The sequence below is a fragment of the Saimiri boliviensis genome, chromosome 4 (assembly GCF_048565385.1).
Source record: "Saimiri boliviensis isolate mSaiBol1 chromosome 4, mSaiBol1.pri, whole genome shotgun sequence".
In the NCBI taxonomy this organism is placed as follows: Eukaryota; Metazoa; Chordata; class Mammalia; order Primates; family Cebidae; genus Saimiri; species Saimiri boliviensis.
The window spans coordinates 162,815,681-162,830,003 of record NC_133452.1 but is presented as its reverse complement, the minus strand read 5'-3'; the positions used below and the strand labels follow the sequence as shown (position 1 = coordinate 162,830,003).

Here is a 14,323-nt window from a genome sequence, read left to right as displayed (position 1 = left end):
AGGATTTCCTCCCAGGTGGGAGGTCCTGATAATGAGATGATTATTGCTGCAGCAGAATTTATCTGTCTCCTCCTGAATACAGATTAATTTAAAAAAAACAAAAACAAAAAAAACACTGTATAAGAAGACAGACTTGAATTGTTGTCCTGAATCTCAATGCCACTTCTTGTATTCTTTGCCCTTCTGATTTATATTGTCATATAAAAGAAAAGAGAACTCGGATCATTTTTCTTAAAAGAGCAGTTCTTCAGGGACCTAGTCTGTAAAAAGTCTTAAAAGTCAGGTTGCAGGGCCAACCTGAGAACCAACCCACAGAAGGCTGTCGCATCCCTCTCTAAGACTGTTTTCCTGGCTGGGCGTGGCGGCTCACACCTGTAATCCCAGCATGTTGGGAGGCTGAGGCAGGAGGATCACTTAAGCCCAGGAATTGGAGACCAGATTAGGCAACATGGCGAAACCCCCTCTACCAAAATACAAAAATTAGCTGGGCATGGTGGCACACACCTGTAGTTCCAGCTATTTGGGAAGCTGAGGTTGAAGAATCACTTGAGCCAAGGAGGCAGAGGTTTCAGTGAGCCGAGATCACAGCACTGCACTCCAGGCTGGGCAAAAAAGTGAGACCCTATCTCAAAGGAAAAAAAAGAACATGATGACTGTTTTTATATGTGGCCTGCCCAGTGGCATCTTAAACTACATTTCCAAGGCTTTTTGACCATGCTATCCTCTACTCAGTCCTGCTGATCTAAGCCTGGAGGAGATTTGTCCCCAAGGCAGATGGATAATTCAAGCCCTGACTCTCCAGGTCCTCAAACATTCATGACAGATTAGTTCAGCTGATGGCATAGCCTCGGAGAAACAGAAGGGCACTGTGAATCTGCTTTCTGTAAAATATTTGATCCAAAAGCATCAGCTCAGGGCTTGTATGTGCAGGCCGCTTGTCTTGTATTCCACTGAACACCTATCTTTTCTGCACAGTTGACCAGCTTTGCTTTGCGGGCAAAACGTATTCATTTCAAAGAGGTATGACACAGATGGATGCCATCTAAAGTGAATTCCTTAGAGAAATCCAGTATTGAGAGCGGCTCCCATTCCAGGCATCCGGGGTGTTGATAAGGATAAGTAGCTCAATCCACAGGAAACACTAAACACATCATCTATTAGTCTTATTAAAAACTGGTGATCAGAGACTTCTTTCCGGAGCATTATTTCAATCTGCTGTTCCAAAATGGTCCTGCTACTAAAATCCTCAACTGCCCCTTTCTTTGTCATGACCAATGTTTAAACACATCCGTACTGTAAAAGATCATTGTGCAGACAGCTTGCTTAGGAAAAAAGACCCTGAAGTGGGTTAAGTCCAGACTGACTCCCTCTTTCCCCCGAGACTGCTGAAAACGTCACTAGTGAGTGTGTTTAGGTCTGAGGCAAATGGCTTTGTGTCCGGCCAGAATTTAAGCATCAGCTGGACAAAGCTTTCTCTTTTTTCCCTCCTTCACATTCCTAGGATGCTAAACATCTTGACGATCAGAAACTAAATGGTGCTGCCTCTTGGACGGAGATCACTGAGGGTGAATGAGACAACTGTGATTTAAAAGACCGAAGGACATTGCCCATGTGCTTTTGTGCCATCTTGAGTGTCAGAGACAGATCCCTGCAAGGCCCTTCCTACCTTGCACTAAGAAATCAGCAAGGAGTGTCACCTAACTGGATGGAGGACATTTAGTGCTTCTCCCTTGAGAATTTGTCCCATTCGACCCACTCCAGCATCCTCTTGAATATTTGGAAATACTTCTCTCCAACTCTGTGCCCACAGCAACTGGCATTGTTTTGCTTGTAATGTTTCTGCATGTGGTCAGCACTATAGAATGCTCCAGGCCAGAGAATGAGATTGCTCCCATGATGCCAGGGCCTGGTGAGGGAAGTGGTGGGACTTGTTCCTTTTGAGGCAGAGCTCCAAAGGAAGCAGGGCTTTGCCGCCTGTCATGCCCAGGCATTAATTCTCTCCTCAGTGCTCACAGGAGAAATTACATGCTGTGAGCGGGTGTGGTGGCTCATGCCTGTAATCCCAACACTTTGGGAGGCCAAGGACTGCTTGAGCCCAGGAGTTCAAGGCCAGTCTGGTCAACATAGGGAGACTCTGTCTCTACGAAAAGAAAAAAATCATCCTGGTGTGGTGGCACACACCCGTGGTCTCAGCTGCCTGGGAGGCTAAGGTGAGATGACTGCTTAAGCTTAGGAGGTTGAGGCTGCAGTGAGCTGTGATCACACCACTGCACTCCAGCCTGAGTGACAGAGCAAGAGCTTGTCCCAAAAAAAAAAAAAAAAAAAAAAAAAAAAAAAAAAAAAAAAAAATTGCAGGGCTTCTTACCTAGGGAGCGTGGGCTAGGTGAATTGGAACCACTTCCTGTTTCTGGGCTTTGTTTTGTTGGTCCTTTAGAGCAGGTGCCTTAGATAACTAGTGCCTGTTGCAGAACACTGAAGGCATTGCCCCTTGGAATTAGAGATGGGTCAGTATTCAGCATTCACTCACTGACTTAAAATTTGTCTGCTTGTTGTATTTTATTTGGGGGTGAGCACTAGGCAGAGGGATATAGCAGTTGTTTCCCAAGACTTTTGTGTTTGACATGTGGGTTTGTTTTTTTTTTTAACTTTTGTTGTAAAAATTTCAAACAGAAGTAGAGAAGATCCTCTAACGGAGCCCAGTGTGCCCAGCCCCCAGCCTCCCCACTGATGAGCTCATGGCCAATCCTGTTTTCTATTCAACTTACTGACTTCCCTCTGGATTCTCCATTAACCAGTCCCAGATATTGTGCCATTTTATCCATGGTTGTGCCTCTTTTTTGGATGTAAAGATTTTTCAATGCATTTTCTAAATGCTAACAAAAAATAAAAGCCTGAACAAAATAAAAAGTGTGGCATCTCCAGTCGAGCGCCGTAACCCGCTTCTCCTTCCGGGTGTGCTGATGCTCTCCTGGTGCCTTCTGCTTTACAGTGCAAGCCCGCCGCAAGCCGCAGCAGGTCTTCCAGTTTAAGTCTTACAGTTGAAAGTGCTTTAGAAAGCTTTGATTTCCTGAACACCTCTGATTTTGACGAGGAGGAGGATGGTGATGAGGTTTGTAATGTCGGCGGAGGCGCTGACTCAGTATTTTCAGACACTGAGACTGAGAAACACAGGTAAGTCTGAAGACTGTATCTCCTGATCTTTCTCCTGTCACAGCTGATACACTACTTCTTTGTTACTGTCAGAGGGGACCTGGTACACATGTCCAGGAAGATCAAACTCCCCACATGAGTGACCAGTTGGCTTACAGTTCCTTTTTATGGTCAAGTACCATAAAACGGTCGACATTATTCACCTATTTTGGGTTGCTTAAAGAAAAATAACTTCCTTATAAATAAAGAGGAAAATTTATTTATATAGAGTGTTTATATTCACATACATGTGTACACACGTCTTTTATTTTTTTGAGACAGAGTCTCGCTTTGTCACCCAGACTGGAGTGCAGTGGTGTGATCTCGGCTCACCACAACCTCCGCCTCCCGGGTTCAGGTGATTCTCCTGTCTCAGCCTTCCGAGTAGCTGGGACTACAGGTGCCCACCACCACACCCAGCAAATTTTTGTATTTTTAGTAGAGATGGGATTTCACCATGTTGACCAGGCTGGTCTTGAACTTTGGACCTCAGGTGATCCACCCACCTCAGCCTCCCAAAGTGCTGGGATTACAGGTGTGAGCCACTGGGCCCAGCCCTCACACGTGTCTGACAGGGCTCAGTGTTATGGAGAACTCACTCATCCTAGATGACGGATTTGGGCCCGGTTCTCCCTGGCTTGCACTCTCCTTCCAGTGCCTGTTTTGTTTTGCCTCACTTTCCCAGCCCTTCATGCTTCCTTCAACCCCGTGAGTCTTTGCATGAGATTGAGCTCATCAATGCCAACTTTAAGTCCCATGGTGCATATTTGTCTTAGAATGTGAGAGAGGATGTCCTGTGACTGCCCTGGCTCTGCAGCTCTCTAGGTGGAGAATGTGACCTTCTCTGGAAGCAGCGGATGAAGGTGAAATACCGTCACCTTCACCATCAGGTGTCCTCGTGCAGCCTAATCACATTTTAAGAACTAGAGCCTGGGGTCCAATTTTATAACTACAGATAAAACAAAATAAGCACAGTATTGAAATATGCCCACCTCCATCCATTGCTGTGAAAGAAAACACACTTTCCCAAAGTAGGGGTGGACTGTCCACTCATCTTTACCTTTGGCGCAATATAACATAAACAGGTTTTCAAGTTACAGCAAGCTATGACTTCAACCTTCACAAATCTCTTTTGGGTTTCTGTTGTCCCTAGAGGGTTTCCTTTTTCAAAATAAAACCAGGAAAAAGACCATGAGAACTTGAATTTACCCCTTAAGCAAACGGGACATGGCAAAGAAAATTTATTAAATGGATGTACTGCTTAAATTCTACATTTGGCCAGGCATAGTGGCTCATGCCTATAATCCCAACACTTTGGGAAGCCAAGGTAGAAGGATGACTTGAGCTCAGGAGCTCGAGACTACCCAGGAAACATGGCAAAATCCCGTCTCTACAAAAAATACAAAAGTTAGCTGGGTGTGGTGGTGTATACCTGTAGTCCCAGCTATGTGGGAGGCTGAGATGGGAGGATTACTTGAGCCCAGGAGGTCAAGGTGAGCTGAGATTGTACCTCAGCACACCAGCCTCAGCAACAGAGTGAGACCTTCTCTCAAATAAATAAGTAAGTCCCGACATGATGGGTCACTCCTGTAATCCCAGCACTTAGGGAAGCCAAAGAGGGTGAATCACTTGAGGTCAGAAGTTCGAGACCAGCCTGACCAAGATGGTGAAACTCTGTCTCTACCAAAGACACAAAAATTAGCTGGGCATGGTTGCAGGCACTGTAGTCCCAGGAGGCTGAGGCAGGAGAATGGCTTTTACCTGGGAGGTGGAGGTGGCAGGGAGCCGAGATCACGCCACTTCACTCCAGCCTGGGTGACAGTGCAAGAATCTGTCTCAAAAATATATATGCATATATAAATTGTTCTGCATTCCTATTTTTTACCTTGATGGAATTTGTGAAATGCTTCTTAACCAAAAATTTTTCTACATACTTGTTACTTTAAGCTGTTACAGATTTTCCAAAAAGAAAGAATATGGGGTGGGGGGGAAGCAGTTACAGGGTATAGCAAAGCCAGGCATCAATCTAAGTTTTCTTTCTTCTTGCTATAAGAAACATTTTAACAACAAAAACATCACAGATTTTATAAATGTTATACCTCATTGATATTAAATATGTCTAATTTGATCAGTCTTATTGTATGTCATCAGAAGTATTAGGGGAGAGAGCGAGAGAGAGAGTGTGTGTGTATTTTAAATATGTATTGGCTGCTATGTGTGGAGTGCCCAGACACAAGCTGAGTGTTTTCCCCTTGGAGGCAAATGTGAATCAGAATAAAGCATTCAAAGCCTGTAAGCTCTGGTGTGTGATCTTTTTAAATTGTCGACACCAGACAGTGTGAGGCTGGAGCCCAACTCTGCCCTGTCCTGTCTAGCTGTGTGAATCAGGACACTCTTGTTAACATCCCTGCTAATCATGTGAAACAAGACCACTGTGCTCACCCTCCCTAGTACACAGATTTATTTTAAGAAAAAAATTAGATCATCAATGCAAGTGATTTTTTAAAATTTAGGTGCCCATCATAACTTCAGACGGTTCAGCGATGGGGTTGAAACAAAGCATGAGAGGCAGAACTAAGCTGTTCCTCTAAATATTCAAACACGCTTTTTAACTTTTGTTCAGAGTAGAACATCATGTCTCTCTTCTTGGCAGCTTTCCTTTTTCCTTTTATTCAAGTAGCAACAGATCTGAGGCCAAAAAAAGCCTTGACAGATTAGTTCTTAATGGTATTGCCCTTGGGAAACCACAAACATAAAGGACAGTTTAATCCCAGAAAACTTGGCGGATCACCCTGTCAACAGAGCAGGAAGGTGCAATACATTCAAAATGAGGGCATGTTTCAAAGCCTTCTGGGTGAAATTACTTCATAAGTGATTCATTAGGCTTAAGAGGCAGAGAGAGAACTTGGAAAGCAATTTGTTTGCATGCTCTTTTAACAGTAGGCAAATTGATGACCAGCCTGAATTAAGTAATTTCTGAAAGGTGTCTCTATGTTCAAGGTAAGCAAGTGAAAGACTGTTTTCGGTGGGTGCTGTTGAGGTCTGATGCAAACCATATTGGCATGACCTGTGGTTTGTGCACAGAAAAAAAAAAAGTTAACGTTTTACCCACCTTCAGTAGTTACAGGTCGGTTCACCCAGAAGCCAGGGGCCATCTCAGTGAAGCGCTGACCGAAGACACAGGAGTTGGGACCAGTGTGGCGGGAAGTCCTCTCCCGCTGACCACAGGGAACGAGAGCCTGGACATCACCATCGTTAGGCACCTCCAGTACTGCACCCAGCTCGTGCAGGTAGGAGCGGCGACGAACCTGTGTGTGAGAGGTCAGGCGGCTTGCATATCAGGAAGCGTGCTTTCATTTTTTAGTGTTGCCAGGGAAATGAGAATTCAGGAGTAAGAGAACAGTCTTGCTCTGGTTTGAGCCCAGTCAAAACCTCTACAACTTGCGTTTTCGTCTTCAAACCTAACTCTCCAGTTCTTAACAGTAGCAAGTGGAATACGGTTAGCTCTCACTTTTGACTCATTTGGTAGTAAATGAGAATCACGCGATCGAGGGGGCTGGGAAGGTATTCGTATTCCACCATCTGCAATGGAGTTTGAAAGCTAGTGATACTGAATATATATTAATGTGAATGTCAGATGAATTCGTTTTTCACCACCTGGATAGCTGAAAGAAACTGTTAAAGAATCTAACCCCAGTCTCCTGCATCTTGAATAAATACTTCTTATTAGCAATGGTAAGAGATATTTCTCGAGGCCATCAACATCGCCATTTAGCTCTCATTCCGGCACAGCACAGAGCTGCTTTTTCTTCTCATCTCAAGCTGTTTGCCACTTGAGGTTTTTCCACAGTGGAGCAAATGTTCTGAAATTGTTTTGTTGCAGGAAGGGTTTCAACTGTCTTAAAGCGTTTCTCCTCAAGCATCTACTTAAGAACTTTCTCCTTGCCTGGTCACTTGTCTGTCTAGTACTGTCCTTCTCCCAGCTTGCCTGGATGTATGTGGAACAGGAAGAGAATGCAGAAGCAAATATAATGGTTCAGACCAGGTGCCGTGGCTCACGTTTGTAGTCCCAGCACTTTGGGAGAACAAAGCAGGATCATTTGAGCCCAGGAGTTTGAGACCAGCCTGATCAATACAGTGAAACCTCATCTCTACAAAAAAGATACAAAAATTAGCCAGGAGTGATGGCACCCGCCTGTGGTCCCAGCTACTCAGGAGGCTGAGATGGGAGGACTGCTTGAGCCTGGGAGGCAGAGGTTGCAGTGAGTTGTGATGATACCACTGCACTCCAGCCTGAGTGACAGAGTAAGACCCTGTCTTAAAAAAAAGGTTTCAAGGGGATTACCAGGCAGGAAGGGTGCAGAAAGAGGAGGCATTGTACTCTCAAGAGCACAGAACCCATTGGAAGACAAGAGTCAGGGTGAGGAGCCAGGGGTCCCTCAGGAGCCCAGCAGAGAGGCAGTGTTGCCTCCTTGGTAACACTTGTGTTTTGAGATGTAGGAGAATATGCTTCACCACCTGAGACGAAGAGCACCAGAGCAGCCTCAGACAACTGTATGCTGTGGGAGATTGACTGGAGATGACAACTCCTGCCACTTGGTTAGCCAACACTTAGTTGAACTCTTCTGTTGAGTTTCGAGGTCAAAAACCAGAAAGTTTTCACAACCCATGAGATTGACAATCAATCTGGTAGAAGGTGCAATTTTTTTTTTCTGATTAAAACAGTGATTTTTGTTTATATATAACTGTTTTCTACTCACTAACCATTTGAACAAGACAGCTCTTTGTCCTTGTTGAGCCTGATACGACACTAAGCAAACCACTTATTTATCTTTCAGAGAAAAATAGCTATTTTGTGAAACATCAGAGATTTCTTGTCTATGAAGGAGTGACTGTTTTCTCACAAAGACTAATTGGCATGCTTTCACTGCAAGCAGCCAGTGCAGCATTTCTGCCTGTTCTAGGGCCATGATTCCAACAGTTCAGCCTTTCTGTGGGGATGAGCAATGGTCCCAAAACAGAAGAGGTGGATATAAAGATGTAGGCTGAAGGAGGGAGGATCAGAAAGTTAACTTCTCACTTGCATTGACTCATGTGTGAGCTTCCTTTCTCATTAGGTATATAATCACAGAGAGACAAAAATGTGCATTTTCTAGGAATCATAATCACTAAGATTATTCTCAAAATAAAGCAGTTCATTGCTATTGTATTTACTCACAGGAAAGGTGTTAGTACACAATGGCTGCACTAGACTTTTGCATTTGAAAATCCTATTTGTTTTATTAGAGTCCAAATACTTTAGACAATACAGCAAGGTAGCACAGTCTGCATTCTGCATCTATGCCCATCAGGTGATCAAGACAGGTCTCTGAGAGACACAGAAAGGAGTAGAATCATTGGGCAGCAAGTGACTTACGTTCTTTCCTCTCTTAGGCCTCATTCTTGTGAACTACACACAAGCAAACCCACTTACAACTTAAGTGACCTCTGGTGGGTTACTTTACCTCTCTGTGCCTCAATTTTCTCATCAGTAAAATGGGGATATCAATAGGAGCTGCCTCATTGGGAAGTTAATAGAAATAACATGAGCTACACTTATACAAGACTCAGACTGGAGCCTGAAACATAGTAAGCACGAATTTGTTATCAAGAGACAACTCTGTAATTATCATTCTTATTTAACCTGCTCTTAGTTTTTAGCTTGAACACACACACACAAATAAACCCATGCTGTGAAAAATTACTGCATTTGTTAAGACAAATCTATTCTGCTTACACACCAGCCTAAACTGTCCCTCATGTTTCAAAAGGTAAGATCAAGATTCACCATACATAAAAGGGAAAGCAGCTTTATAATAACCTTGTAGCCTTACTGCTGAGAAAGTTCCAGAATTTATGCAGGCAGGAAAATATGCAGAGCAACAAAAACATGTCTTGATTTCCTCAGATGTGTGACTGGCATGGAATGAGAAACATGATCAAGCTGGAAGAAAAACATTGCATGAGTTTATTTCGTATCATCACCACATTCAGGAAGGACGAGGCTGGGTAGAGAAAGCTCTACTGAAAACAACGTAATTGAAACAGTGGTTTTGTTTCTTTTACCAGCAAATTGTTTTCTCAAGCAAAACCCCGTTTGTGGCCAGAAGTCTCTTAGAGAAGCTTTCTAGGCAGATCCAGGTGATGGAGAAACTCGCAGCTGTCAGTGATGAGAACATAGGAAATATCAGTTCTGTTGTGGAAGGTAAGTATCTGCCGGTTACACCGCTACTCATGCAAATGACGCCACCACTAGCCCCATCCACTCCCTACACATGTTCATTGCTTTCTCGGGAAAACAGAAAAGCGTCCTTAGGTCATAGGATTGAGAAAGGTCTTCAAACAGATCGGGCTCATCAGCATCACATTTCGGCGTTCCGAGTCAAAGCAGCAGACACAGTTTCTCCCAGAGGGCCTCCACCTCCAGAAGTCAGACACAGAAACAGAAAATAGGCAGAGTTTCACAGACTTTCTGCTGGTACGGTTCCCTTTAGGGACAGATGACTAGGATTGTTCTTGCTCCCTGGGGCTGGCTAAGACAACTCCTATAGCGACTGTCAAATGGAAGATGCTACTAGACCGTCCTGGGGAAAGGTGCAAATACATGGATGCAGACGCCCCCAGGAGAGCTCCCGATTCTAAGAGTTTTAAAGGAAGAAACTGATACGGGAAAGATGCCTTTGAATTTGTGTGATCTGGTGATGGGGCACTTCTGTAGAGACCAGAATTTATGTCTTTTTTCGTATCAGATACTCAGCAGAAATAGGGTCTTCCAGGTAATCTCTGATTAAGGTTAAAACGTCCTCTATCTTCTCCCTGTACATTTCTGCCTCCCAAATCCATTCCCACTAGAAGCAGGTGACCTTGGCTGGTCTCTGAGGGGCATGAAGAGGGGCAGGACAGTCAGGCCGCCAGTGACTTGTGTACTCTCCTCTCCCAGCCCCCTCCTCATGACGGTAACACATTCCAGTGAAACACTGTTCCTGCACCGCCTGGCACCATGCTGTTCAGTCATTTCAGTCAGAGAACACCTGGGCAGGGTAAAAATGTCCTCCAACCACCTACTGCTACCTCCCATCCCCTTCAGGAAACTCTCCTGAAGTTTCAGTCTCTGATCCTGTGTGATATCTGTGTGGAGTTACAGGAAATCCCATGATTGGAATGTCTCCCAAGGGTAGAGCTCCTGTGTTTCCCAGCACTGGCAGCAAACGGCCTTGCATTGCTCCCTTTTCTTTGCTCCCCAGGCAGGATGAGTTTCTTGTCATAACTTCTTTATCCTTCAGGCCATCTGCCAGCCACACAGGAATTGGTAATCCCAGCACTTTGGGAGCCCAAGGCAGGTGGATTACCTGAGGTCAGGAGTTGGAGACCAGCCTGGCCAACATGGCGAAACTGTGTCTCTACTAAAAATACAAAAATTAGCCAGGCATGGTAGCACATGCCTGTAATCTCAACTACTTGGGAGACTGAGGCAGGAGAATCGCTTGAACCTGGGAGGCAGAGACTGCAGTGAGCTGAGATCATGCTACTCCACTCCAGTGAAGGTCACAGAGTGTGACTGCATCTCAATAATAATAATAAAGCTACTACATTTTTAGTATTATGGGGAGAAAAAAAGGTTCCCAAAGAACACACAGACATACCCTTTCCCCAACATGTTTCCCTCTGCTTCGTTTCAAATGTGTCATCGGATGATGGTTGCTCTTCTCTTCCAGCCATACCAGAATTTCACAAAAAGCTGTCTCTGCTGTCATTCTGGACCAAGTGCTGCAGCCCCACTGGTGTGTACCACAGCTCGGCGGACAGAGTGATTAATCAGCTGGAGACCAGCTTTGCCAGAACTGTCAACAGAGAGTATCCAGGACTTGCAGACCCAGGTATGAGGCGGCAGTAGAAAGAGAATTCCTGTCCTTCAGCGAGAGTGGGCGCTGGAGTGGGGGTGCAGGGGTCCTCCTACCATTTGCCTGCAGATGGGAAGCACACAAAAGGCCAGCCCTGAAAACAGAATTGTACTGTCCAGGGAAAACATCAGATTTAAGAAAAGAAAGATGCTGAACGTGTTTTAATTCAGAATACCAGCAGTGACATTTAAAGCTATAATCCTGGCACTTTGGGACGCCAAAGTAGGAGAACTGCTTGAGTCCAGGAGTTCCAAACCAGCCTGGGCAAGTGAGTGAAACCCCATCTCTACTAAAAGTAACAAAATTAGCCAGGCGTGTTGGCATCTACCTATAGTCCCAGTACAAAAGGGGCTGAGGCAGTAGAATCTGAGCCCAGGATTTCAGAGGGTTTCACCCACTTGCCCAGGCTGGTTTGGAACTCCTGGACTCAAGCAATTCTCCTACTTTGGCCCCCCAAAGTGCCAGGATTATAGGCATGAGCCACTGCAGTGCGCCAGCAATTTTTTTTTTTTTTTTTTTTTTGAGATGGAGTCTCACTCTGTTGCCCAGGCTGGAGTGCAGTGGCATGATTTCAGCTCACTGCAACCTTTGCCTTTCAGGTTCAAGTGAGCCTCTTGTCTCAGCCCCAAGTAGCTGGGATTACAGGCACGCGCCACCATGGCCAGCTAATTTTTGTACTTTTAGTAGAAACAGGGTTTCACCATGTTGGCCAGTCTGGTCTCAAACTCCTGACCTTGGGTGATCCACCTGCCTCGGCCTCCCAAAGTGCTGGGATTGCAGGTGTAAGCTACTGCACCCGCCCTGGGCCAGCCATTAAAAAAAAAAAAAATACATTGTAGCTATAAGCAATAATTTGGAGGAATCTCACAGATGCTTTGCTGTATAAAAGAACAAGGCCCCAAAAGTACATACTATGTAACTCCATCTACATGAAGTTCAAGAACAGGCAAAACCGATTTATGTTGATAGAGGTCAGGTTGCTCGTCACCTATTTGTGCCCCTCCTGTCCTTTCTCTTCCCTGAATTTTTCCTTCGTTCTTTCCTTCCTTTCTTCTCTTTTCCTCTCTGACTTTTCTCTTACTCCTCCTTTTTATCTCTCTCCTACACATGGATATATAATATTTATTCATTATATATGATATATATAAGGGAAGGGAAGAGTAGCTATTGACTGGGACGGGGCACAAGGAAACCTTGTGGAGTGCGGGCCCTCTCCGTATCTTGATCGACATGGCAGTTACACAGGTGTGCACATCTAGCTGCTTACTGTACCGACTTCACTCTGTCTTCGACCACAGGAAAAGATAAACAGCTTATTGAGCCAGGTGTGATGGCTCATGCCTGCAATTCCATCTACTTGGGAGGCTGAGCAGAGGACCGCTTGAGCCCAGGAGTTTGAGACCAACCTGGGCAACAAAGTGAGACCCTATCTCTAAAAAAAAATAAGAACAGCCGTGCACAGTGGTTCACGCCTGTAATCCTAGCACTTGAGGAGGCAGAGGTGGGTGGACTGCCTGAGCTCAGCAGTTCAAGACCAGCCTGGGTGAAACCCGTCTCTACCAAAATACAAAAGAAATTAGCCAGGCCTGGCAGCATGCACCTGTAGTCCCAGCTACTTGGGAGGCTGAGGCAGGAGAATTTCTTGAACCTGGGAAGCAGAGGTTGGCAGTGAGCTGAGATCACACCTCTGCACTCCAGTGTGGGTGACAGAGCGAGACTCGTAAATAAATAAATAAAAAGTTGAATGAATGAATGGTCATATATTTAAAGCTTCTGTGTCTTTCCCTTCCAAATAGTGTTTCGAACTCTGGTGTCCCAAATTCTGGACCGGGCTGAGCCTCTGCTTTCCACCAGCCTGTCCTCGGAAGTCGTCACTGTTTTCCAGTATTACAGTTACTTCACCAGCCACGGCGTGAGTGACCTGGAAAGTTACCTGAGCCAGCTGGCCAGGCAAGGTGAGACATATTCTTTTGTCACATTATAGTGGTGGCTCAATTTGGGTGTTATCTCTGGTCTTTTAAATTACGGCTTTTGGCAATGATAGGCTTTTGCTTTTTCAAGTTCACAGTAGAGGTGCAATTTGCCTTTTAAATGACTTCTGGACCTTTACTACCAGCGAACCCCTTGTTAATGAATCAGGGATTCACTAGGAGCAACTCGATCATCTGGCAGAGGGGTACCATTTACAGAAAGCTGGCAAATGACTTGAGCTTTCACTGCACTTATTTCCTTCAGTAATGTATTTGCCATTAGTCAGATCAACCCGACAGGTAATACTATTTTATATTGCCCTGTTTGGTGAGGCTTTCATTAATAATAGGAAGAAATGGAGTTTCAAAGAAAGCAGGTAGGTCACTGTGGGAAGGGAAAGGAGGAGAAGGTGGAAAACTAGCTCCAGAGCTACATGTGCAGGAAACAAGGGGAGAGGCTGCCGGAGCAGGCGTGCAGCAATGAAGCCGGCTCCCGCCATTCCACGTGGCCCTTCAGAGACAGGAAATAAAATAATGATCGGAATCAAGTGAAAACCACTTTGGGAGTGCAGCCAGGTAGCGAGGGGCTGCTTTCTGCTTCCCAGGTTTGTGCTCTGTCAATCCACAGAGCCTTGACAATGCAGGTTAAAAGGGACAGGAAGAACAAGGTGTGTTCTTTGGAGCGAGGTGAGTCTGGCACGGCACCAGGCAGCAGCAACGTGTCTGGCGCACGCCCAGGCTTAGCCCTTGTTTCCAGAACATCAGAGCCTGCAACAACACAGTCAGCGCACTGGGTAGCATCACCGTGAAGGAAGACAGATCTTCCTCTACCCAGCACTGTACCAGCACGGGGCGTGGGAGACAGTCCGTGCATGACCCCTTACAACGGGGCAGACGCCAGCACAAAGGACAGGAAGAGAAAGCATGTGCAGAAAGACCTTGTTTCAGGACCACAAAGTCTTATTTTATAATATGATAGTCTTCTTATTTATTTTTTTATTGAATGAAATCTAACTCTTTCGCCCAGGCTGGAGTGCAATGACATGAATGTCAGCTCACTACAACCTCTGCCTCCCGGGTTCAAGCGATTCCCCTGCCTCAGCCTCCCGAGTAGCTGGGATTACAGGCAGGTGCCACTATGCCCTGCTAATTTCTGTATTTTTAGTAGCGACAAGGTTTCACCATGTTGGTCAGGCTGGTCTCGAATTCCTGACCTCGTGATCC

General features: G+C 45.3%; 1 protein-coding gene across 8 annotated transcripts in view; it reads left to right on the top strand.

The window, feature by feature from the left end:
* The window catches only part of RIPOR2 (RHO family interacting cell polarization regulator 2), a 233,623-nt gene that overhangs the window by 204,792 nt on the left and 14,508 nt on the right, over positions 1-14,323 (top strand). For 4 of the 8 annotated variants that reach the window (XM_074398527.1, XM_074398522.1, XM_074398524.1 and 1 more), the window contains 5 exons: positions 2,990-3,171; positions 6,311-6,479; positions 9,298-9,433; positions 10,944-11,105; positions 12,926-13,084. In XM_074398527.1, coding sequence (XP_074254628.1) covers positions 2,990-3,171; positions 6,311-6,479; positions 9,298-9,433; positions 10,944-11,105; positions 12,926-13,084 — 808 coding nt within the window. The other 4 variants (XM_074398525.1, XM_074398523.1, XM_010338004.3 and 1 more) reach the window with 2 other exon arrangements.